Source organism: Phoenix dactylifera, chromosome 2 (genome assembly GCF_051530095.1).
Source record: "Phoenix dactylifera cultivar Ajwa chromosome 2, Ajwa_hap1_PhDact_Kaust_v1.1, whole genome shotgun sequence".
NCBI classification, from domain to species: Eukaryota; Viridiplantae; Streptophyta; class Magnoliopsida; order Arecales; family Arecaceae; genus Phoenix; species Phoenix dactylifera.
In genome coordinates this window covers 24,542,197-24,567,847 of record NC_143191.1, presented here as the reverse complement: position 1 = coordinate 24,567,847, position 25,651 = coordinate 24,542,197, and the positions used below count along the sequence as shown (strand labels likewise).

Here is a 25,651-nt window from a genome sequence, read left to right as displayed (position 1 = left end):
CCATAAAAAAAAAGGTGACGGTGCAATCACGGACCGTTGGATTTTAATTTTCGTGTATTGGGCAAATCGGACGCCTACAGATGGAGGATTCCAACGATCGTGATGAATGATGCCTGGCCGCCACTCTTAGCCCACTTCTTTGCGCCACCCACAGCTGTCAAAGTAACAGCTGGAGTGCAATGATGCGAGCCATCGGATTTGTGGGGTCGGCCCAATTTTAGCTGGATCTGGCTGGAACGGAGTTTGGTCAGAAAATTCTGTTGGGTTCTTGGTTCAGCTAGCGCTGGCCAGAGCATCATTTTTTGCCGCATAGTATCAGAAGCCGTCATTTTCGCTAGTCTCATGTCTAGTTTAGCAGGGATTTGGGAGGATACTTGGAGCACCGAACAACTTTTGCCACTGTTATATTGCATGCCATTATCAGTTCTTGTCACCGAAGATGAGAAGCTTCTCAGTGATTCAAGAGCAAGGAGAAACTGGTAACTACACTGATGAAATAGTTAATAATAGAGCTTTTATAAATAAAATTTTTTGAAATAGAGATTTTATAAAAAAACTATTTGTCATTTGGTAACTACATTTTTAAGGTATTGTAAAACTTTAATATAAATTTGGCAAACAAACTGAGAAAATACTTTTGGTATAACAAAATGACCATAAAGAATGCTATAGCATAATAATATTGTTACGGGGGAACTTAGCCACCATGCCCCACGTGACTGGCACGCGCGCCCGGGAAGACTACGGCTGCCCCTTGGTCCAGCAATCCGACCCCGGGTCGGATATCTTCGGCTCCGCAGCCCGACCCCGAGTCGGCTGCCCCTTGGTCCAGCAATCCGACCCCGGGTCGAATATCTTCGGCTCCACAGCCCGACCCCGAGTCGGCTGCCCCTTGGTCCAGCAATCCGACCCCGGGTCGGATATCTTCGGCTCCGCAGCCCGACCCCGAGTCGGGTGCCCCTTGATCCAGCAATCCGACCCCAAGTCGGCAATCTCTTGACAACAACAGACTGTTCCCCTGAGGCACGCCGCGGCCCCCTGCTCCACTACTCCCTGCAACGGCCGTATCCGGCGCTGCCCCACGATCCCCTGTAACAGCCGTACAAAGCGGAGCTCCACTACGCCCAGCCATGGCCGTACCCGGCGCTGCCCCACGACGCCCTGTAACGACCATGTCAGTGGCAACCCCATCGTGCCACACGATGACCAATCCCCAAAAAAATCCCCCAGCCTGATATATATGCGGCTGGGGGGGGAAGGGGAGGGTAAGAAAGATTTTCCAGAGTATCATCTTACCTGCAACCTCTCCTTCTCCTTCTCCTTTGATCTCCCCTGACTTGATCGTCGGAGGGCCCCCACCACCCCAGTGGTGGTGCGAGGCTTGCTTGCAGGTTTCCCGGCGGAGGGCGGAGCGCAACCAAAGCAATTCAAAAGGAACCCCGTTCACACCGCTGTGCCAATCGTTCTCGGTTTGGACCCCCAGCAACAGTTGGCGCTAGAGGAAGGGCATGATCTCAGAGCGATCGTAATGGCACGGCGAGGTGGTCGTGGAGCTTCCAATGCTTCCGGTCGCGGGGCCTCTCGCGCCTCTGGCCGGGAGGCCGCTGCATCTCCAACACACTCTCAGCAACACTCCACCGCCCCACCGCCCATTCAGACGGTCGAAGCCGCCCAGTTCGACCAGCTAGCCCAGCAGGTTCGCACCCTCGCGGAGGCGGTGCAGAATCTGCAGGGTGCGATGTCCCGGGCGCCGCAGCGGGCTCAGGAGCCGCCGCTGCCTGAGCGTTCGCCTGTCCTCCTCAACCCGCGCTCCTTCCTCTCCCATGGGGGGAGCGCCGGCGCGAGGAGGATTCTCGAGCACGCTCCATTCTGCCGGGACCTTCCCACCGGAGCTGCGCGGGGTACGAGAGGCGGGCCCGGGCGCGTTCCCAGACCCCCCAGTCCTCGAGGAACCCGCGCTCCAGTCGGTCCCCCTCTCGCCGCTCCTTGTCTCCCACCCACCGGTCGCGCTCCCTGGACCGGCGGGTGGACGATCTCCACCGACAACTCCAGGTCCTGAAGGGCCATTCCAAAGATCCCTTCGCCGACTTAGAGATCTCCTCCCAGCCGGCGCTTGCCTCGAGGATCCTGCGGACCCCGAATCCGCCGGGGTTCAAAATGCCGGCGATCGAGCCCTATGACGGGGCGGCGGACCCGCGGGATTACGTCGAGAGTTTCAGGACCCTCATGCTCCTCCACGGAGCATCAGATCCCCTTCTCTGCAAGGCTTTCCCGGCAACCCTCCGTGGCCCGGCGAGGGCGTGGTTCGCCGGGCTGGAGGCTGACTCAATCCAGTCCTTCGACCAGTTCACCCGCCTCTTCATCACTCATTTCGCCGTCAGTAGCCGGCGGCGACTGGTCTCCGACTCCCTCTTTGATGTCCGGCAAAACGAGGGAGAAAGCCTGCGGGATTATCTTACCCGCTTCAACAGGGCTACGCTGGAGGTCCGGAACCTGAGTCAGGAGGTAGCTCTTTCAGCCCTGAAGCGTGGCTTCCGGAAGGGCAGACTCACCTTCTCCCTGGACAAACGACTGCCGCGGAGCTTCCCAGAGCTGTTGTCCCGGGCGAACCAGTATGCGGACGCCGAGGAGGCGGCCGCCCACCGGAGCAAGGAGGCCGTCGAGATCCCTCCAAAGCTTGGGAAGAAAAGGCGGAAAGAGGCACGCCAGAGGAGGAGCCCGACGCCCCAGCGTCGGCGCAGAAGCCCGTCGCCGGCGAAGAACCACGGCGCCCCACGCCCTCGTTCTCCGCCCCGATGTTTCAACCGGTACACCCCTCTCCTGACTCCCCGGGCCCAGATCCTTATGGAGATCAAGGGGCGGGAGGACCTCCCGGCCCCGAGACAGATGCGGAGGATACCTGGGAAGAGGCCCTCCCGGGCGTACTGTGAGTACCACCGAGACCACGGCCACGACACAGAGGACTGCTTCCAGCTTCGGGACGAGATCGAGGCTCTCATCCGTCGGGGGCGTCTCGGTCGATATGTGAGCGGCCGACGTCCCCCCGCAGACCCGCGTCCGGCCGACCCGGCTCCTCCGGAGCCTCGGGAGCAGAATCGACCCGTTGCGGGCGTGATCCACACTATCACTGGGGGCTGCCCCCGGCCCGTGAGGAACGCAGGGGGCTCGACGAAAGCGTCAGGGGCGGCCGTCGCAAAGAGGCAGAGGGTCGGCATTGTAATCACCTTTTGTGATGAGGATGTAAAGGGGGTTCAGACCCCCCACGATGACGCCATGGTGATCTCCCTCACTATGGCAAACTATGATGTAAGGCGTGTTCTTGTGGATAGTGGAAGCTCAGCTGATATCTTGTTTTACGAGGCCTTCCAAAAGATGGGCTTGTCCAGACAATTGTTGCACAAAATATCCACCCCCTCATAGGATTCACCGGTGACGCTGTTCCGGTGGAAGGTGTCGTTGAGCTGCCTGTGACTGCGGGCGTCGCACCCGCAGAAGCCACGGTGCGACTCGGGTTCTTGGTCGTCCGTGTTCCCTCAGCCTACAACGCTATCCTCGGACGATCCGGACTGAACGCCCTTCGCGCGGTGGTCTCTACGTACCACTTGCTCATGCGGTTCCCCACGGCGGTCGGGATCGGGGAGGTCCGAGGCGACCAACCGACCGCACGGCAATGTTTCCTAGCGACCCTCAAAGGGAAGAAGCCCGCAGAAGCCCTAAGCGTCGAGTCCCTTGATGCCAGAGACGAGGTGGCCTTGCGGCAGGGGGAGCCGGCCGAGGGTGTGGTCGAAGTTCCCCTCGAGGAAGGCCGCCGGGACCGGGTGGTCCGGGTCGGCGCCAATCTCGACCCGGGAGCTCGGGCCCGGTTGGTGGAATTCCTCCGAGCCAATGCCGATGTATTTGCCTGGTCGGCGGCCGATGTACCTGGGATCGACCCGGAGGTCATTTCTCACGCCCTCAACGTCGACCCGACCCACCGGCCAGTGAAGCAGAAGAAGAGACACTGTGCCCCGGATCGGATCCGGGTGGTCGACCAGGAGGTAGACAAACTCTTGGAGGCAGGATTCATAAGGGAGGTGAGTTACCCCGAGTGGCTGGCAAATGTCGTACTTGTCCGGAAGGCGAGCGGGAAGTGGAGGATGTGCGTCGACTATACCGACCTGAACAAGGCGTGCCCTAAGGATAGCTTTCCGCTTCCGCGGATAGACCAACTGGTCGACGCGACTTCCGGATATCAGCTGCTGTCTTTCATGGACGCCTTCTCCGGTTACAACCAGATAATGATGGCCCCACAGGACGAGGAGAAAACTGCCTTTATAACGGACCGGGGGCTGTACTGCTACAAGGTAATGCCCTTCGGTCTGAAGAATGCTGGCGCCACTTACCAGCGCCTCGTCAACAAAATCTTCAAAGAGCAAATCGGCCGGAACATGGAGGTGTACGTGGACGATATGCTGGTGAAGAGCCGCCAGGCAGACCAGCACATCGTGGATCTGGAGGAGACTTTTACCACCTTACGGAAGTTTCGCATGAAGCTGAACCCAGCGAAGTGCGCCTTTGGCGCTTCGGCCGGGAGGTTCCTTGGTTTCATTGTCAACCAGCGGGGTATCGAAGCCAACCCGGACAAAATCAAGGCCATCCAAGGTATGTCCCCTCCGACCAAAGTAAAGGAAGTTCAGGAGCTCGCTGGAAGGGTCGCCGCGCTCGGACGATTTGTGGCAAAATCGGCCGAACGCTGCCAACCATTCTTCAAGGTGTTAAAACGCCCGAAAGACTTCCTCTGGACGGCCGAATGTCAAGCAGCATTCGACCAGCTCAAGGAATACCTGGCGTCTCCTCCCCTACTGTCCAAGCCGCAAGAAGGGGAGATGCTCTACCTCTATCTGGCGGTCTCCCCAACCGCGGTCAGTGCGGTGCTGATTCGGGAAGAGGCAAAGCTCCAGAAGCCTGTGTACTACATCAGCCGGGTCCTACGGGACGCCGAGACGCGGTATACGAAGGCTGAAAAGATCGCCTTCGCGCTGCTGACCGTGACCAGGAGGCTCCGCCCCTATTTTCAGGCCCATTCTATCACCCTCTTAACTGATCAACCACTACGACAGATCCTCAGCAACCCCGAGAATGCGGGACGGCTGGTGAAGTGGGCAGTAGAACTCGGTGAGTTCGACATCCGCTACCAGCCTCGACCCGCCATCAAGGCCCAGGTGCTCGCGGACTTCCTCGCTGAGTGCACGGTGCAGGAGGCGGAACCTAGTCCACCGGAAACGCCCAGCCTCGACCTCCCGACCTGGACGCTTCACATCGATGGGTCGTCGAACCCCGAGGGTGGAGGGGCCGGGCTGGTCCTTACCAGTCCTGATGGAGTGATAGCCGAGTATGCCTTGAGGTTTGGATTTCCAGTGACCAACAACGAGGCGGAGTACGAGGCCCTAGTCACGGGACTCAAACTCGCCGGAGAGCTCGGCATCCGGCGTTTGAAGGTCTTCACCGACTCCCAGCTGGTGGTCGGGCAGGTCCGTGGGGAGTTCGAGGCCCGGAGCCCGACCATGCAGAACTACGTCCGGAAGGTGCAAGCACTCATTCCCGACCTCGGCAGTGTCGGCATCCAGCAGGTCCCCAGAAGCGAAAATGCCAGGGCCGACAGATTGTCCCGCTTGGTGGGCGCAGAGGCGCACAACTTGTCGAGGGCAATCTACCTGGAGACCCTGGATGCCCCGAGCATCGGCGAGGCTGGAGCGGTGATGGCGATTGATCCGGAGCCGTCTTGGATGGACCCGCTCGTCGCCTACCTCGCCGAAGGGATCCTCCCTGAAGACGAAGATCAAGCTCGGCGACTTGTCAGGAAGTCCGCCCACTACGTACTCTACGAAGGGAGGCTGTATCGGACCTCGTTTACCGCCCCCCTCTTAAGGTGCCTCCGCCCCTCGGAGGCGGCCTACGTCCTCGGCGAAGTCCATGAGGGCGTCTGCGGATCGCACTCGGGGGCTAGGTCCTTGGCGCACAAGATCATGAGGCAAAGCTATTATTGGCCTACCTTGTTGGAGGACTCAAAGGATCACGTACGGAAATGCGACGCCTGCCAGCGCCACGCCAACGTCCAGAGAGTCCCTTCTGTCCCCTTGGCACCAATCACCGCACCCTGGCCCTTCGCACAGTGGGGAATGGATATCCTCGGACCATTCCCCGTCGCTTCAGCCCAGCGAAAATTCTTGATTGTTGCAATCGACTACTTCACCAAGTGGGTGGAGGCAGAGCCGCTGGCCACTATCACGGAGGCGCAAGTCCGGAAGTTCGTGAAGAAAAACATCATTGTCCGATTTGGGGTACCCCGGGTCCTCATCTCGGATAATGGTCGACAGTTCGACAACAAGCATTTCCGTGACTTCTGCGAGGAGTTCGGGATCGAGCATCGGTTCACATCTGTGTCGCATCCCCAAACCAATGGTGAGGCCGAGGTGACAAATCGGACAATCCTCCAAGGAATTAAGGCGCGAATCGGTCGGACGGGGCAAGCTTGGGTCGAAGAACTCGAGAACGTCCTTTGGGCGTATCGGACCACGCATCGGACCCCTACCGGAGAGACGCCTTTCAGCCTAACCTATGGCACGGAAGCGGTTGTCCCCGTGGAGCTCGGACTCCCCTCGCCCCGGGTGGCTGCGCACCGACCCGAGGCCAATTCGGAGCAACTCCGAGGGAACCTGGACCTCTTGGAAGAAGCGAGGGAAATGGCGCAGGTCCGGATGGCGATGTATCAGCGGAGGGTGGCCCGATATTATAACTCCAAGGTCCGACCAAAACTTTTCAGAATCGGAGATCTGGTGCTAAGGCGAGCCAAAGCATCTCAACCCGCGGAAGGTGGGAAGCTGGCGCCAAATTGGGAAGGCCCGTATAGGGTTCGCTGGGTAAACCGACCTGGCTCCTACCAGTTGGAGGCACTAGATGGTCGAGAAATTCCAAGGAGCTGGAATTCCGCTAACCTGCGGGTATATTACCAGTAGAAAGACAAAGCCGGAAAGACAGTTCAAAAAATATATAGTTCTTTTCATTTCAATAATTCCTGGTTACAATGGCGTGTTCGTGTGATTACAATGAATTTCCAGAGGGGGATTGGGGAGTAAAGAAACTAAGGAAGAGGTGGGGACTCCGTGGAGCTGAAGATCCGGGATCCCGAACCCTCCATCCGAAGCAGCTGCAATCCCACCGGACGTGGGTGCTTCCCACCGGAGGCGCCATCGACGCCTCACGCAAAAGACGAAGAGCCGGCGCGGACGAAGAAGTTCGCACTGCTTCTAGAGGAACGCCACATCCAAGGGATATTCCGGTCCTCCCCAGGAGAAGGGGAGGAAAGGAATACAAGGGAGAAGAGCGCGAGGAGGCGCGATCCCGGATGAAGTGTCTAGCGCAGAGCTCAATCGGGAGGTAGGACTGAAAAGAGGGGGGATGTGATCCCGGATGAAACGCCTAGAGCGGAGTTCCACCGGAGAGAATCTTCCTGTTGATCCCAGATGAAACGACTAGTTGGCGGAAGTTGCGAGGGGCGCGCCTCCCGTTCCTCCGGCGGGGGTTTCCCAGCCACGCGCCGGAGAGGAGGTCCACGATCCATGGCAACCTGAACAGCTCCGGCTTGGCAGGCTCCACCACACTTGCGCTTATATTTATAGCCAAACTGTGGCCCCCTGGTCGTTCCGATGCGGGTGGCTCCAATAAATGCGGGCACATCGAATCAGGAGCCGTTCCGGCTCTCGAGGTTTATCCCCCCACGATCTCCTAAGCGTCGTTCTCCTTAATTGCATTCTTCGTGCAGGACACTCCGGGCGGCGTGTATCCCGCGGCCCACATATCTCCGCACGCGTCCAGGCCGCATCCGCCTCGAAGAACGCGCGTATCGCGGCCGCTTAACTGGCACTCCTCGCAAGCAGCAACTGGCCGGTCCGATTTCCCAGGTAACGCCTCAATTAGCATTTAATGGCCTTCTGGTGTTCCCCAGGCGACGCTTCGAGAGGAGGAGAAACACGATCGCAGCTGGCCACGGAGAAACCCCGTCGAGCGGCAAGTGATAGGGGCGCGACCAACGAGCGGAATTTCCCGAGGCTTGGCCCTCGGATGCCAGGCTAACCCGATGATCATCCCGGGAGCAGACTAGCCTGAAGCCCCGACCGGTCGCCTCGGCTTGCGCCAGCCTTGGCCGACCAACGAGCGGAATTCTCCGAGGCTCGGCCCTCGGATGCCAGGCTAACCCGATGATCATCCCGGGAGCAGACTAGCCTGAAGCCCCGACCGGTTGCCTCGGCTTGCGCCAGCCTTGGCCGACCAACGAGCGGAATTCCCCGAGGCTTGGTCCTCGGATGCCAGGCTAACCCGATGACCATCCCGGGAGCAGACTAGCCTGAAGCCCCGACCGGTCGCCTCGGCTTGCGCCAGCCTTGGCCGACCAACGAGCGGAATTCCCCGAGGCTCGGCCCTCGGATGCCAGGCTAACCCGATGATCATCCCGGGAGCAGACTAGCCTGAAGCCCCGACCGGTCGCCTCGGCTTGCGCCAGCCTTGGCCGACCAACGAGCGGAATTCCCCGAGGCTCGGCCCTCGGATGCCAGGCTAACCCGATGACCATCCCGGGAGCAGACTAGCCTGAAGCCCCGACCGGTCGCCTCGGCTTGCGCCAGCCTTGGCCGACCAACGAGCGGAATTTCCCGAGGCTCGGCCCTCGGATGCCAGGCTAACCCGATGACCATCCCGGGAGCAGACTAGCCTGAAGCCCCGACCGGTCGCCTCGGCTTGCGCCAGCCTTGGCCGACCAACGAGCGGAATTCTCCGAGGCTCGGCCCTCGGATGCCAGGCTAACCCGATGATCATCCCGGGAGCAGACTAGCTTGAAGCCCCGACCGGTCGCCTCGGCTTGCGCCAGCCTTGGCCGACCAACGAGCGGAATTCTCCGAGGCTCGGACCTCGGATGCCAGGCTAACCCGATGACCATCCCGGGAGCAGACTAGCCTGAAGCCCCGACCGGTCGCCTCGGCTTGCGCCAGCCTTGGCCGACCAACGAGCGGAATTCTCCGAGGCTCGGTCCTCGGATGCCAGGCTAACCCGATGACCATCCCGGGAGCAGACTAGCCTGAAGCCCCGACCGGTCGCCTCGGCTTGCGCCAGCCTTGGCCGACCAACGAGCGGAATTCTCCGAGGCTCGGTCCTCGGATGCCAGGCTAACCCGATGACCATCCCGGGAGCAGACTAGCCTGAAGCCCCGACCGGTCGCCTCGGCTTGCACCAGCCTTGGCCGACCAACGAGCGGAATTTCCTGAGGCCTAACCCTCGGACGCCTGGCCTAGTGCCGGAAGAATTTCCTGAGGCCTAACCCTCGGATGCCTGGCCTAGCGCCGGAAGAATTTCCTGAGGCCTAACCCTCGGATGCCTGGCCTAGCGCCGGAAGAATTTCCTGAGGCCTAACCCTCGGATGCCTGGCCTAGCGCCGGAAGAACTTCAAGAGTCAGGAGTCGGCGAGGCGCTACCAGGAGTTAAAAAGAGGAAGGACGAAAGTGAAATGAGGAAACACTTTGTTTGCATTAACTTTCGTTGCATCAGGGTCGAGACCCATACAACGTGGCAAAACGCCAACATACAAAGAAAAGAACAAAGAAAAGTACAGAGAGTCAGCTTGGAGGAACCCCTGGGTCGGGAACGGCGAGTGCGTCCGCGAAGGGTAGGGAGACGGTTGGAGAATCGGCAGGCAATGGCATCGGAGGGGAGTCGAGGAGGGAGACCCCACTCAGGTCAATTCTGGGATATTTAGCGGACACCCTTGCCAGGCCTTCATCGAAGCCTAAGGCAAAGGAGTCGGACCCCGCGTCCGACATGTCACGGATGAACTCGGCGGACTGACGATAGGCCTGTACCACCTGACGCCCGATTTCCGCGCTCTTCTCGGCCAACGCCGCCTCCGCTCGCTCCGTAATCTGAGCTTTCGCTTCCATGACCTTCGCCACAATCCGGTCGTCCGCCTCAGAGGAGACCCTCAGCAGATCGGCCCGAGCCTCCATGTGCTTCGCCTCGGCAGCGACGCGAGCAGCCTCAGCCTCCTCCAGGCGCGAATGAAGCTCCTGGTTGCTCGCACGAGTCCCCTCAAAGGCCGACTCCAATTCGGCCAGCTTGGCTTCAAGAGATCGGGTTCGGTTGCGGGCGTTGTCGGCCGACTGCTGGGCCTTCTCCCACCTCTCCCGGAAGTCGGCAGCCTTCCGGGACTGCTTTTCGGCCCGCTCCTCCGCCTTCCTGATCTCGCTTTCGAGACCCGAGGCAACCTTGAGTTGCTCCTGAGCCTCCAACAGTTGCCTCTCGAGGGCGGCGAAGCCGAGTGCCCGCTCTTCGGCCACCTGGAGCCTCGTCTCGAGGTCCCTGGTCGTCCTCCCCGCCGCAGCCCGGCCTCCCTCCTCTACAGCTTTCAATCGGCTCTCGGCCCTCGCCAGAAGCCTCGCCTGTTCCTCGTGGCTCTCCTCCAGGCGGATCATGTATTGGGCGAGCTAAGAGGTAGGAAAAATGAGAGCGTCAGACGGGGATCAATAGAGCCTATAAATGACGAAAGCGACCAAAAGAACACTCACCGACATGAGACAGACGCAGCTGGCAGCTCCAACTTCAGGGATACCCATCTGCCGGACCTGCCTACGGTCCCCCTCCAGCAGCACCGTCTCGACAAGGTTTCGGGCGCCGGCGAAAGTGAAGGCCGACCCCGACTTCGCCCCGGAGCCGGATGGTGGTTCTGCAGCCTTACCCTTACCCATCGCTTGGGGGAGAGTCATGCCGACCGTGCTCGGGACGGGGGCCGCGCCAGAAATCGACAGGGTCCCGCTCGGCCGGGGCCTCGGCGCGCCCCTCCTTCCCGTATCATCCGAAGCCGACCGAGTCGAAGGCCGGGCTGGGGACCGACCGCGTCCGACCCGGCCGTCTCGGGCGCGCCCGGATGACACCTCCAGAAAAACGGTAGTCTCATCACCGGAGGGCTGATGCGGCGTCAACTGTCGGTCCGAGCCCGCGGCGTCCCCCTGATCGGTGGGCCCGGACCCGTCTGTCGGCGTCGGAGTCGCCTGCTGGCGGGGCTTCTTCGCTGATGGGACCCCGCTCGGAGGAGTCCGTTTCTTCCTCCGGACCGCTTCCAGTAGGGACGCCCTACTAACAGCCATTGCCTTGTCCGACTGCATGACGTCGTCGATTTCTGCAAAAAGGACGAGATGGTTAGAAACCGAGAAACTGATGGAAAGAAGAAATGAAAGAGGAGAAAAGAGCTAAAAAGAAGAAGTAGTGGCGGGCTCACGGTCGGCAGGGACCGAGCTCAGACCGACGTTCACCAAGGCATCCTCGGAAATAAGGCGAGCCACCGGGGGGAGCCGGCCCTCGGCAACCAACCCCCTCAAGACGGCGACGCCATCGGACTCCTCCCTCGACAACCTCGATAGGCCGATCGGGGACTTCATCGGCGTCTCCCAGGTTGTCCCGATTCCCCAAGAGGGATCTACGTCGATGAAAAAGAAACGCTCCTTCCAGCCATGAATGGAGGAAGGAGCCTCCTTGACGAGGCCGCACCCTCGCCGCGCCGCAAAGCACCACCACCCTCTGTCCCGGGGGTGGCCGTTCAGGCCGTAGCATTCCCAAAAGACGTTCAGGGTGGCGGGAACCTCGTGCATGCGGCAGAGAACCTGGAAGGCCGTCAGGGTACGCCATGAGTTCGGCACCAGTTGCGTCGGCGCCACTCTTAAACCTCGAAGCACCTGCACGACTAAGTCCGAGAGGGAAAAGCGGAACCCAGCCCGAAGGATGTCCTCATTGATGGCGACCTTCCCTGGAGGAGGATGGGACATCCTCTCCTCAGGCCCCGGAAGCGTAACGTTGCAGGCTTCGGGAAGGTGGTACCGGACCACGAACCTATCTAGGTCTTCGGGGACCAGCTCCGACTGAATGCGGTCCGCTCTTACTTCGTCCATCCCTAACGGCCAGTGAATCTACGGTCAGGACGGGGTCAAGAGGGGAGAAGGGACCGGAACGACTGGGGTACACTAATACGAAAGGAGAAAGTACGGAGAGCCCTAAATTGAAGAGTGGGGCAACTCACCGGAAGGGAAGGAAGAACGGCTCCGAGAGTGTCAAAGGAGGAGCGAACGAACAGTCCGACGGCAACGGCAGCAGCACAAGGGAGAAACTCGAGGATGCCTGTGAAGAGAAAGGCGGACGGGGGAGGGCCCCCGGTTAAATAGGCAGAAAGGCGGGTGACGCCTCGGTGACGCCAGAGGACGCCTGGCTACCGAAGGATCGTTCGCGCCCCAAAGGCGAATCGACGCCATTAAGGAAGGATGTCCGCCGAAATCAGCAGACTGCCAGATCAGCGACAACCGCCATACGCCATAAAGAAGGCGGGGAGCTCGGAGCGCGCGCGCCTTTCCGAGGGATGGCGGCAATCTCGAAGCATCACTCCCTTCACCCGTTCCCCTCCTGGTTCCAGGCTCGGAAGTGGGGGGCTACTGTTACGGGGGAACTTAGCCACCATGCCCCACGTGACCGGCACGCGCGCCCGGGAAGACTACGGCTGCCCCTTGGTCCAGCAATCTGACCCCGGGTCGGATATCTTCGGCTCCGCAGCCCGACCCCGAGTCGGCTGCCCCTTGGTCCAGCAATCCGACCCCGGGTCGGATATCTTCGGCTCCGCAGCCCGACCCCGAGTCGGGTGCCCCTTGATCCAGCAATCCGACCCCAAGTCGGCAATCTCTTGACAACAACAGACTGTTCCCCTGAGGCACGCCGCGGCCCCCTGCTCCACTACTCCCTGCAACGGTCGTATCCGGCGCTGCCCCACGATCCCCTGTAACAGCCGTACAAAGTGGAGCTCCACTACGCCCAGCCATGGCCGTATCCGGCGCTGCCCCACGACGCCCTGTAACGACCATGTCAGTGGCAACCCCATCGTGCCACACGATGACCAATCCCCAAAAAAAACCCCCCAGCCTGATATATATGCGGCTGGGGGGGAAGGGGAGGGTAAGAAAGATTTTCCAGAGTATCATCTTACCTGCTACCTCTCCTTCTCCTTCTCCTTTGATCTCCCCTGACTTGATCGTCGGAGGGCCCCCACCACCCCGGTGGTGGTGCGAGGCTTGCTTGCAGGTTTCCCGGCGGAGGGCGGAGCGCAACCAAAGCAATTCAAAAGGAACCCCGTTCACACCGCTGTGCCAATCGTTCTCGGTTTGGACCCCCAGCAACAAATATAATATAATTTAATATTATATAATATAACATAACAATATATTATGAAATAATATAATATTATATTTATAGTATAATACAATATTTTGCTATAAAATATTATAATTCTTATCATTATATATCAATATTTTATTAATATCATATTTTTAGGAATTAATAATAGTTGGGGCTCCTGCAGATTTTTTTTCTTTGTGCATTATGATATAAAGGGACACTTACTATAATTATATAATTTTATTAGATGTATTTTGGTCTAAAAAACAAAATTTTATGAATCTAAAACATTTTTTCTAACGCATGCTAAAAGTATTTTCTCGAAAAAGTTTCATATTGGAGCTTCTCCCAAATAGACGTTTTCAGTTTTTTGGTAAAGTTAAAACAGCTTTCCGATTTTTTTAACAAACACTACTATACCATCCAAAAGTACTTTTAGAGGGTCAGAAAGTGTTTTCTAGCCTACCAAAAACTTTACCAAATGGAGTCTAATCCGAAAAATCAATCGAGAATCATGGACGATTTCAATTTCATCATCAATAGGTGGTGCACTGTACAGCACATGTAATGCACATGAATTAGCTAAGTCAGTTCAAAGTTGTTATTATCTTTTATTTCATGGAGGCATTCTCTCTCCAATGGCTAAGATTATTTGCAAACACGCCCAACCTGGAAAGAAAGAAAAAATCAAGTTGTTGACGGTTTTACCGAGTAAAAGAAAGATTCTTGCTGTAGGAAATTTAACCGACCTTCTCCATCAACTTAATATAAATTCGACGATGGAATTACCGACAACAATTGGCAATTATACTTCGGCTAAGGCCCTGTTTGGGGGAGCTGTTGGCAGTAGAGCTGTTGAAAGTAGAGCTGTCTGAAGTAGAGCTGTTATAAAAAGCTGTTTGCTGTTTGGTAACTACATTCGTAAAGTGCTGTGGTACTTTGTTTTGTGTTTGGTAAACAAACTAGGAAAGTACTTTTGTATGACAAAATTACCATAAAGAACATTGCATAGTATTATACAACAGAATATAATAAAATATAATATATATTAATACATAAATATACGATATAGTATAATATTTTTGTAATATAAAATAATATTATTATAATATAGCATAATAGTAATATAATTATTAGAGTAAATTAATATTTGGTAATATAACATAATATTAAATTATTTAACATAACATATTAATGTATTATGATATAATGTAATATATATTATATTTATAGTATAATACAATAATAAAGACATAAAATATTATAATTATTAGTATAAATTAATTTCTCATAATATAATATAATATTAAATTATTTAAAATAACATATTAATGTATTATAATGTAATGTAATATAATATAATATTTATAGTATAATACAATAATAAAGGTATAAAATATTATAATTATTAGTGTAAATAATTAATAATGTTGAAATATATTTATTTATTATCTTATTTATTCATTCATTCATTTATATAAATATTTATTTATTTTTTTATTTTATTTTTTAAATTTTCTTTTCTTTTTCCTTTTCTTTTCCTTTTCTTTTTTTTTCTTCTCTTCTTCTCCTTCCTTCCTCTCCCCCGTTCTCCTTTCTTCTCCTCCCGCGCGGCCGGCGGCGCCGGAAGGGGGCCAGGCTGCCGCGGCCGCGGGAGGGGGCCGGGCCGGGGCCGGCGGCCGGTGGCGGCCGCAGGAGGGGGCCCTGGGAAGTGCTCTCCCGCGAGGCCGATAGCGCCGGGCCGGGCCGTGGCGGACGCGAGAGGGGGGCGGGTCGTGACCGCCGGCGGCCGCAGGAAGGGAGAGAGGGAGGGGGTGCGACGGCGGGGCCTCGCAGACGCGGGAGGGGGGCCGTGGGACCTCCTTCTTCTTCGAAACCGTCCTTTTCCGTGATGGGGACATCATCGCCGGCGGCGGCCGCAGGAAGGGGAAGACCACCTGTCTTCCTCTTCTTCGGCACCTCCCCACCATGGGGGCGGGGGAGAGGGAGGGGGTGCGACGGCGGGGCGTCGCAGACGCGGGAGGGGGGCCGTGGGACCTCCTTCTTCTTCGGCACCGTCCCTTTCCGTGACGAGGATATCATCGCCGGCGGCGGCCGCGGGAAGGGGAAGACCACCTGTCTTCCTCTTCTTCGGCACCTCCCCACCATAGGGGCGGGGGAGAGGGAGGGGGTGCGACGGCGGGGCAGAGGGAGAGGGTGCGGCGGCGGGGGAGAGGGAATGGGGTTGGGTGGGAGAGGAAGAGACCGTGAGAATGTGAGAGAGAGGTTTTTGGGAGGAAATTTTTTTTTTAAAAGGGGGTATTTTGGTCAAAAATACAGCTTTCCGAAATAGCTGAAAACAGCATTTTCGGAAAGCTCCAAATTGGAGCTTCCTCCCAAAAGCTGTTTTCAGCTTCCCGCAAAAGCTGAAACAGCTTTTTAGAAAATTTACCAAACACCATTTTTTAGCTAAAAGTACTTTTGGAGAGCCATAAAGTGCTTTTTGGCCCTCCAAAAGCTCCCCCAAACAGGGCCTAAATAAGTTTGGAGAGGCCCTTTTTTTTGAGAATGGGCTGAACGGTCTGACATCCATGGAGATCAAAGGGCATATTGAACCTCTAGAATAGATACAGCAAATCCGGTATATGGTCGTCTAGAAATATCAGGAAAGTTTGGCGTGGCTGGAACAGTTTCCACGATGTTTAAACAGTTCTGTTCCTTTTCTCCTATTTGTTTACTTTAGTATATTTAACAAAAGTGATTACATTGCCAAACTTAGGGTCCCTTTAAACATTTTTTTCCTTCCTGTTCAAAGGATGGCTGCTCCAGGCTTGAGATGCTCTGGCATCATATAATGGACAACAGCTCCTAATTGAAAAGAATTATCAAATTGGCTGAGGCCACTCAAACAACAAATCATAGGATGGCAGAAGAGTGTTCTGCCTTAAAAGCTAGTCGAATACTGCATTCGACTTGGAGCAAACTCCAAAACGACATCCACAACAACAGACAGTAGAACTGGTGGGCAAGGCTCAAAGCTTTGTGTGTGTGTGTGTGTGTGTGTGTGTGAGAGAGAGAGAGAGAGAGAGAGAGAGAGAAAGAGGAAGCATTGCCAAAACAAAGAAAACATATATATTAAGTGTGAAATTTCCTCTGTTTTTCCCTTCATCTTTCCCTTTTCCTCATCCACCATCTCGCCTTCTCCATGATGCTGCATGTGCTATGTAAACATGATAAATTTCTGATCACGAACAAAAAACAAAGAAAAGAAAAAGAAACTTGTATAGAAGGTAGTCTTCTTTTGATGCTAATCTGAACCGAAAACTGCCCTTGCTATGCATCTCAGTGCTATGCATCTCATTGATGTACAGCTACTTCCACTCAGGATTTAACAAAACTTCCTTCTCTGCAAGCAATTTTGCAAGCAAGCTAATCAGCGCCATTTATTTACATCTAAAACGATCTACACCGTGATTGCAAGTCAACAATAGTACAAACAAGAAAACATAGACCAAATGATTAATAAAAGAAAGATAGTGATACTCTTAACGCACGCGCACGCAGAGGAGGAGAGAGATACTACTAAGCACAAAGAAAGTAAAAGTTCCAGTAGTCTGGTCTGTCAGACTTCAAAACCTATACCAGATGGAGACTGCAGCCTAAGAAGGTAACACAAGCTGCTTCATATGCGCTTGGAATAAACAAATAGATTTCAAAATACGTTATCAATGCAGTAAATACTTTGAATGAGTACTTGCACAAACATCTAAGCTAGCATTTACCTTGGCATAACGGCATGTGATATGGGCATTAAACGTTTGTGTCAAATAAAAAAAAGGAGAAAACAAGAACAGGACTCAGGAAACTTGTAAATGAGAAACTCATTATCTAAACCATTTATAACTAAAATGGTTTCAAGTCCAGCTGTCCATAGGGCCAGATATTAAAGCACCCCCCACCCCATCCATCAAGATCCCAAGTCCCATGTACAAGTATTACCCCATCTATGCATCCCTATATTTCTCTTCAAATGTGCATTGCAAGTGCTCCATTCTAATATAACTAGATATAATTTAGACCAATTTCTCCACAATTTAATAAAATTTAAGCATGACTTTAGCGATCAAATAGATTTGACACCTTTAACTAGGTGAGCCAACTGCTAGCAAAGAATGATGTTACAATGGTTAAATGATTTGAAGTGTTATTAGGACCCGACACATTTTGGAGCTCAGAGTCTAAAGTGTCCATCTTGAAAACACCGGTATCACCCAGTACATAAGAACCAAGATCAATGGAACATTAGATATATCCTAACATAACAATGGTTCTCTAAAATCTGCACAAAGCTCCATTTATTGCCAGAAATATTTTATACTCCAAATGCTCATTTTGGATTTGACTTTTGATCTTTTTTTTGAAGAGGAAGTTTTGATCTAATTAAATGAAATAAAATCCACTGGAGATCTAGTACCAGAAACCTACATTTAGGCTGTTCATAAATGTCTCGATGAACTTAAGAGTTTGATAGTAAATGGCATTTCAGCTTACCCTAATATTGGACTCCTGTACAGCTTCTAACATTTCTGCAATCTCCATTTGCTTCACCACTGTGGCCTGCAATACCTGAAAGAAGAACTTACAATCAGAACATAGCAAGAGGCAAACCTCAAAGAAAAAACTATGATAAAAATGAACGATAAAACAAGGTAGAATTAAACAAATTCTGTTTTAAATAATTGCACAATTTCATATATCTACAAATCTAAATCATTTTGAAGGCCAAATGACTTATAAATAAAGGTATACAAATTTTCCAAAATAGTAATGTGAACAAAAAAATGGGGAAAATTATAATGTCTCTGAAAATCCTTGAGATGCATCTTTTGTCTGATAACAGACTCCAAATTAGATAAAAGCTAACACTGCAACAAAAAGCAGATAAAATATTGATGCTGCCAGCTCCAGTATTCATTAGAAGCATCAAATATTTCGGAATTGTTAATCTCGGTCAAGAATTACACACAAACTATCATATACTCTCTTTTATGATATAACTTAATTTTGATATACTGATATTCTTAATTCAATTTAAGCTATTCGATTCATCTTTGAACATATAAAATCATTTAATATAAAATAAAACTTTACCTTCTTTGTCTTCTCAAGGTCAAACTCGATGGACTTGATCCTGTCCCAAGAATCAAGAAGCGCACGCTCTTTTTCCTGTGGAATCTGTGCAGGTTTGCTACTGAGCTCATTGAACATCAACTCAAGCCTTTGAACACGTTCTAAACATGGACGGAAATTGTTTTCCGTGACAACTTCCACACTGGGATGGCTCTCCGGAGCAGGGACCAATGTATCTGATGGATGAATGTTCTCCAACCTCCTTTCATGTCTACAACCAAAGACATGAAAGAAGGATAGCAATTTAACCAAAAATGCAACTAGTGCTCTTGCAAGATATCGCAAATTTCCTTCCTCCACATCTTCCCGGGTTTGTTTGCACCTATCATTGCGCAAGTTACCTGAAACTGTAAGGAACATGATCAAATCCCAGTCTGAAAATTCTAAATTAGGACCTTATCAGCACATGCTTTTTTTAAAGTAGTGAGAAATGATAGGCAACTTCCATTTTAAAAGACTAAGCGCTAGATAGGAAAAGATGATTAAGTAGGATGATTGTAGCTGGCACAAACTGCCTGCATAAGGTTGTTTATATGCATACAATTAACTTGGTGCCAAAAAAAAAGATGTAATAAGCAACTAGCTTGGTACCAAAAAAAGATATTATAGGCAACAACAAAAGTTATCCATGTGTAGATTAGATAGAGTAAATACTGCAAAAAAGAAATAAAAAAAATAAAAAAGTAACGCAATTCCTTCTATAATTAGGGAATTGTCATGATAAGTGATTTCACAATATTGCAGAACACCAACAATTCAGCACATCTGTTTAAAAAAATCAAGTAGCATAAAACTTACCACACATCAATACACTCTTGAGCAGATATTCATCATATCTGTGTTATCAGCACTGAAATTTATTAACTGAATCGACCACTGGGCTATTCTGAGAAATTATAGATTCAAGGGATCATCTTGTTAACTGCTATATTCCAAAATTATAGTAGTCATGGTTTATAGCCTCTAGTTCATAGCAAAACTAGACTGCCACAAATATTTCATGATGGGACACAAAAGTTGGCAAAAAAAACCCATATATAATATATCATACTGAAAGATGTGTTGAGCAAATCATAGTTTATGACATTCCCAAGGATCAAAAATTCATTGGATTAAGGCTTAGATAAAATGTTTATCAGGCTCTCAGTGTGATACAAGTGCAGAAAAAGACATCTGAACTAGAAGTAAATATTCATTTCTAACAAAATAGAACTTTCGGAAGACAGCAGATAAGGAACTTAGAGATCACAATGGTGGGGATAACTAAACAGTTATGTGGCTGAGTAAATTTAACTGTCAGTACCTAGTGAATGTGATGTTCCATTGGCAAAGCCACGTCCATGATCCTTGAGTTCTCTTGATGCATTACCAGCAGATCCTGTTTTCCTTCTGGATACTACAGTCTTATCAACCAACACAAAGCGGTCATGGCAACTGTAGTAAGATGTTGAATCTGCCATCCTAGCCTATATGCATAACAATTACAAAACATAAATTACAAAAATGTAATTCTAGTATCTAATTAAAAGAATGAAAACTAATCACTCTAAAATAACGACTAGTAACTATTATTTCAACTGTGCATGAAGATAGAATGCCCTTATATCATAGATATTAATATCAGAATGTCAAATTAATGGAAGAGATGATGATTAGTATCATTTCCACATGGCACAAACTACCTAGGAATTAGTGGTTCAGAGTCTTCAGACTGTAAATATGATCAAGGGGTTGTGTGGACATGGATGTCATGTTCATTGATATCTCCAACATTAATGCTGACCAGCCAAGAGAAGGCAGGTAGAATGAAGGAGAAAGGATTGAGAAGGCACTTGACACCATAATTCAAAGATCTTTCATTGGAGATACATTAAAAAAAAAAAATCATCTTCTGATGGTTTCTAGTACTCCAAATTTTTTAAGATTATAGGATCACCAGGCCTCCATTCTGTCCTCTTCTCCTTTCATCCTCAGATCTGAATCCCATGACATATATATCACGGATACACAGTAGCCAAACATCGATACAGCCCATAAAAGAAAAGGCAATGGGCATATAAATATGATAAAGTAACACTTTATCCAATCTAGAATAGTGAAAAATGGAAATAGTCATGATTTCCAATAAATACTGCTAAATTCAGCATTATACCAAAACATATATAAAGAAAATACCATTAAATTATTTTTGGGCCCTCCCCACCCACTGCCCCTTTTTACCTGAAGTTACATGTTAGTAAATGTGCAAGAGTGAGAACCGAATATGACCGAACAGAATAGTTCAAGCATTCAGAGAAAGGACGAATTTTTCATTTATATATTGTGATAGAATATATGAAACTCATAAGAAAATGGCTCAGATAGAATATAAGCATGCTGACATCTGAATAGTATAATTCCTGAAAATAATATTGGTAATTTAACATTATATTTAAGGTTCATCATTGCTTTTGTATAACTTTTATTATCTGACCTTTTCTCCCTCTGTTTCCTACAAGGAAGTCAGCTCAATGTATATACATTAGAGGGAGTGGCTGTTAACTAGAAAGTGAAGGTTTAGAAAATCACAAAGAAATGCATAGAAAATAAACATGCTGCTATATCTTGCACCTGCTACAACTTATTGCATAAACTCTTGAAATCCTTTAGAAGTCAATCTTCCTAGGAACATGAGATTGATTTGTTGAAAACATATCAACTCTGTAGAAAACTTATAAAGTGGTAAGGTGAAATAGTACTTAAAGTCAAACTTGCTTACTGGTCCAGTTTTTCAAATAGTTGTTTTACTTTTTGTACGAAAGGTAATGAATTATTATAATGAAGAAGTTTACATTAGTCTGTCCAGAATGAAAGTAAGCTATATACCACAAGGATGAAAGTGTCATAGTACACCTACTGTGGTATCCATCTTGGCACCTCGTATCCATGTCATACTATGCCACATTTTAATGCAAGTTTAAAAAGTTGCAAAACAGGACCATAAATAAGATCATATTGAACATGTAAATCAAAATATGGGTTACTCACTTCTTCATGAACTGGAGCCAAACGACTATATTCGGCAGTTCTGGACATAATAGGAGAACCAAGATCATCAAAATCTGATCCTGATTCAGCCGTTGAAGTATCACTGCTTCTTCCCTGCCATTCAAATAAGCAATAAAATGCAATTTAGAAGAGGAAACTTCAAAAATTGATCTCCATAATCAACCTAGAGTAAACACCATCAACAATTCTGTTGTCTTGCCTTCAGCGTGCATAACCTAGGACAGGGTTCATTTCTTTGTTCTCCAACAGATACTCGCCTAATTTTCCTTACAAATGCTGCTTCAACACTATGTGCAAGCTACAAGAGAATTTCATATCAGTACTCTTCATTCTCTTGGTTGATAAAAATACTTCACATATTTGATTAAGAAGGTAACACAACGAATTTGTGAGCTAATATAATGTAATATGATTGGCCTGTTACTGCTTGAGATGCCCTACCTTCATAATGACAGGGTCATTCCATGGTCCTTTATTAGACCTAAGACATCCACCTTCATCAGAGCATGTGCATGAACCACCCAGGAATTCTGGCAGTTGGCTGAAAGAAAAAACAGGAAAACAAAATTAAAAATCCAATTTGCAGCGCTGCTACAATATGTAAAGGAAACAATTGATAGCATCAGAGCCAGAGAAGCTAGAAAAGCCAACCTTGCATCAATAGCTTCAAGAAGTCTACTCTGATATTTGGTCCCAAGTACCTGCGCAAATTAAATGAACCATGAATCAAGGCTGAAGAAATCAGGGGAAAAAAATCATATATTTACTTCAGAAACATGGATCCTACATGGATCTTTGCCGTGGTTTTGGGGTCAAGAAATCCCTTTACAGTGTTCCAAAGCAGCTTGAAACCATGACCGGCATTAACAATGAACATTTGATGAAGTGTCTGCATTAACGGACAGTTGAGTGATCCTTCTTAGTGCTAGACCAAAACTACTTGAAAAGAAGATGTTACCGTAAAATAGTAGATACCTCAGGATAGTAATCACCATCTATTTTCTGCATATTGTGCAAGAGGTCTCTTGCTGTCTTGCTGAAATTCTTCAATCCCTGTATTCCAACAGAACTCTATATGAGTGGGTTCCTCCACAACTGAAAAAATCACCAATATGCCCGACATGCTATGTGAAATCTTTTTTTATTCTCATTCAAAAGAAGAAGACCATTTGTAAGCTGCCCTATCAGGGTAAAGAAAACGCAGTGACTTGACAAGAAAACAGAGACACCATCTTACCACACCATGCACATCCAGTATTGTAGTTGTTGAATCAATGTGCCTTTTGGCAGCAATTGAACAAGCAGGAAATCTCTCATGCAGGGCCCTCTCAAATTCCTGTACGTGATATTTTATGTAGCGCTCAACTGTAGTGATGTGCATAAGCTTGTTAGGCTCGACTCTTCCAAGCCTCTCAATGTATACAGGCCTTCCCTCCCTGTCCACTCCATGGTACCCTTGAGGATAGTAGTGTAGGACTTCCTCCAGTTCTTCAAAGTCAAAATCCTTGAATCCAGTACATTTAATTGTCATTATCATGCCATATGTAAATTAAGGATTATAAATCGCTTCAACGTAACATAAACAAATTGCAAATAAGGCAATAAAATATTCAAAACAACAAGTATTATAAATTGAGAAAACATTTTATGCTGGAAGGAGCATATCCCACTATAAAGAGAAGATTTCCTAAAGTTAAGGAGCCAAATATTTGAACATATGAGAGTATGAAAGGAAGTTCTTAACTGCACCTCTAAGAAAAAATATACATGCTCAAAACCATTCAGAGAGGACAGACTGAACCCTGATAACTTTGAAAATGAATAGAAAATAGAGTTTCTTCCACTTGGCAAGGGTAGCAATAGACTGCTAAATCTATGAAACAGTTACCTGGTCACATCTAGATTATTCGCTATCCATTCTATTTCTTCAACAAAAGATTCTTGTTGCTCCTATCTTTACCTGATACGATTCATTATGCCTCCCCATTTTAAAAATCCTTAATGCATGTAAAAGTGCTCTGTAGCATGTAATAATTGCCTCACCTCCAAAATAGTGTCTGCTCTAAACTCTTTTCTCCATCGAAGCATCTCGGCCCACATCTGGGTCGATCTCTCAAAGTCAAATTTCCTAGCCTTAAGAAATCTGAACGAAATAAACAGAGTAATCAGCCAGCATAGTTATGCTTCAAATGCATGCTTAAAACTTAAATTTATAGCATATAAAAACTAATGTTACATCGCTGCAAGTCCTAAAGATCACGAAAACCTGAGCAACGTGTGATAGTCATCGTGCTTATCAGGCAATAAATCCTTGGCAATGAGCTCTTGCCGGAAAGCATAGACTGCGCGCTCCTCTTCAGCATCCCTTATATCCTCGATCGCAACTGAAGGAACCCTGAAATCAACTTTCCGTTTCCCTCGTTTCTTAAGAGAGTGGGTAAATTTAGTGGAAGCATTCAAAGCCTTCTTCTTCAGAGACCCGATCTTTGTTCTCCTTCTCTCATCTTCCGAGATCTCAACATCTGATCTCCTCTCTTTCCTCTCATCGCAACTGACCGCTCCTTCAAATCCTTCTACGTGGAAGACTGAAATGTCACAATGCGCCATAAATAAGTCAGAAAAAAGACAATCTAAACCACGGCTTTTCTATGATCATAATACAGTATCTTCTACAGAGCAGAGGGAAGAAAAACCAAATGAACATACCTGACATTTTCCAGATCTCAGACTTCAGAAGATGAGAACTGCAATCGATACTATCAATAAAAGTCCAACCTGATCACAAAAACACCGTCACTGCACTAATGTTATTTATCCTGATTAGAAAAACAGGGGAGAAATAAAGAAAATCTAAAAGCTTACGTCTCCGTATCGCTGAGGGGTTCTAGAGTGCAGCAAAGATCCATACAAGGCCCTGCAAGCAAGAAAACTTCAACAGCTGATCAATGACATTAAATAAACAGCAAGAAAAAACTACATGTTATCTTCCTATCTTGTTTCCTTATTGTTCGATCCACAGATCTAAATTTTAGATCAACAACCAAACGTTTTAGTTGGAGAGAAACTCCAAGAAAATTAGATTAAGGAACGGCTCAACCTCAATGGAGGCTCCAAGATCCAGTTCAAAGGAACCGCAAAATCCTTTGGACCAAGAGGCTCGCAGCCTGCATTGGCTCAACCGTTATTCGAATCCGCTAATAAATCCTTTATGCTAAAGCAGCTAAACCAAACCCTCATTAAATCTCAGCAACCCCCCAAAGATCCATTAAAACCGCAACAAATCTCGTAACTCTCTCCAAGATCCTTGAAACTCTCTCCCAAAACCGTCAAAGAATCCTCCGAAATCAAGAAAACCCACTCAGACCCGGATTTCCCGGATCCAAAGCACCAAGAAACGCGTTCCAAAACGGATTTAATAAAATCAAGAAAAGAACCCCCGAAACGCCAGATCCGGCGATCAAACAGGCGGGAGAATACGGCGATGGCGGATCTGAAGCCAATACCTCTCGGAAACTCTAGTTCGGTTGCTGGGGCGGCGACAAGAGAGGCGAGGTGGAGAGAAGGATCCGAGGAGAAATCGGTTAGACGAGCACACGGAGGGCTACTATCTATGCAATGGTGTGGGATTTCTAGGCTGGAACACAAGAGAGAGAGAGGGGAAGAGAGAGAAGAATTGGAACTGTTCTTCTCTGACCCTTCCTCTCTCCGTCTTTCACTCTTTCTCTCTCTGTAACGCCTCTGCCTTCTTTCACTGTTTTCTTCTGCTGGCGTCTGGAAGAGAAAAATTCGAAGATTCGCCCGACCTCTCTGCTCGGCTACCCTCTCTCTCTCTTTATCTCTCTCGTTGTCTCTGTCTCTTTTAAGGCTCCTTCGTTTTCTTTGTTTTAAGTTTGTGCCACCACTACGATTCTGACTATATATACGCTTTTTATACGTGTCCGTCTTGGTTTTGGTTTTTAGTTTTTATTATAATTCGGAGGCCGATTGCTTGCCGTCCGATCAGGTGGACCGGACCTAGATCGCCGATTTCTAAAACTCTACGCCACGTGTCATAGAGCAACCACCTCAACGCGACTTCCGTGCCAAGTACATCTCGTCCATCCATTTCCGAAAGATGCATCGTCCACACGGAATTTCTAAGTGGAATGCTGAACAAAAATCGCACATCAGAAAACGATATCCATCCTCTGATTATATATAT

The 25,651-nt window shown here is 49.4% G+C and overlaps 2 protein-coding genes across 6 annotated transcripts; both read right to left on the bottom strand.

Annotated features, from left to right (window-relative positions):
- Positions 1–74: 74 nt before the first annotated feature.
- On the bottom strand, positions 75–10,672 carry LOC149768258 (uncharacterized). The gene is made up of 3 exons (XM_089927884.1): positions 10,590–10,672; positions 9,756–10,508; positions 75–488 (listed from the first exon to the last, which is right to left on the bottom strand). The coding sequence occupies exons 1-3, from the start codon at positions 10,635–10,637 to the stop codon at positions 75–77; spliced, it is 1,215 nt and encodes a 404-aa protein (XP_089784010.1). The 5' UTR covers positions 10,638–10,672.
- A 5,649-nt stretch (positions 10,673–16,321) lies between these two features.
- Positions 16,322–25,352, bottom strand: LOC103718468 (phosphatidylinositol/phosphatidylcholine transfer protein SFH13-like). Of its 5 annotated transcripts, none has more exons than XM_008807309.5 (16): positions 24,954–25,352; positions 24,313–24,364; positions 24,157–24,246; positions 23,717–24,035; positions 23,494–23,593; positions 22,688–22,954; positions 22,426–22,503; positions 22,238–22,339; positions 22,102–22,151; positions 21,892–21,991; positions 21,650–21,748; positions 21,430–21,543; positions 19,706–19,868; positions 18,364–18,749; positions 17,764–17,838; positions 16,322–16,618 (listed from the first exon to the last, which is right to left on the bottom strand). In XM_008807309.5, exons 3-16 carry the CDS (start codon positions 24,161–24,163, stop codon positions 16,601–16,603), a joined length of 1,878 nt encoding a protein of 625 aa, XP_008805531.3. In that variant the 5' UTR covers positions 24,164–24,246; positions 24,313–24,364; positions 24,954–25,352; the 3' UTR covers positions 16,322–16,600. The 5 variants fall into 5 exon arrangements, with proteins under 5 accessions (XP_008805531.3, XP_008805530.3, XP_008805533.3 ...); XM_008807308.5 differs by having other exon boundaries at positions 24,157–24,225; positions 24,954–25,350; XM_008807311.4 differs by having other exon boundaries at positions 18,364–18,743; positions 24,157–24,225; positions 24,954–25,350.
- Positions 25,353–25,651: the final 299 nt, after the last annotated feature.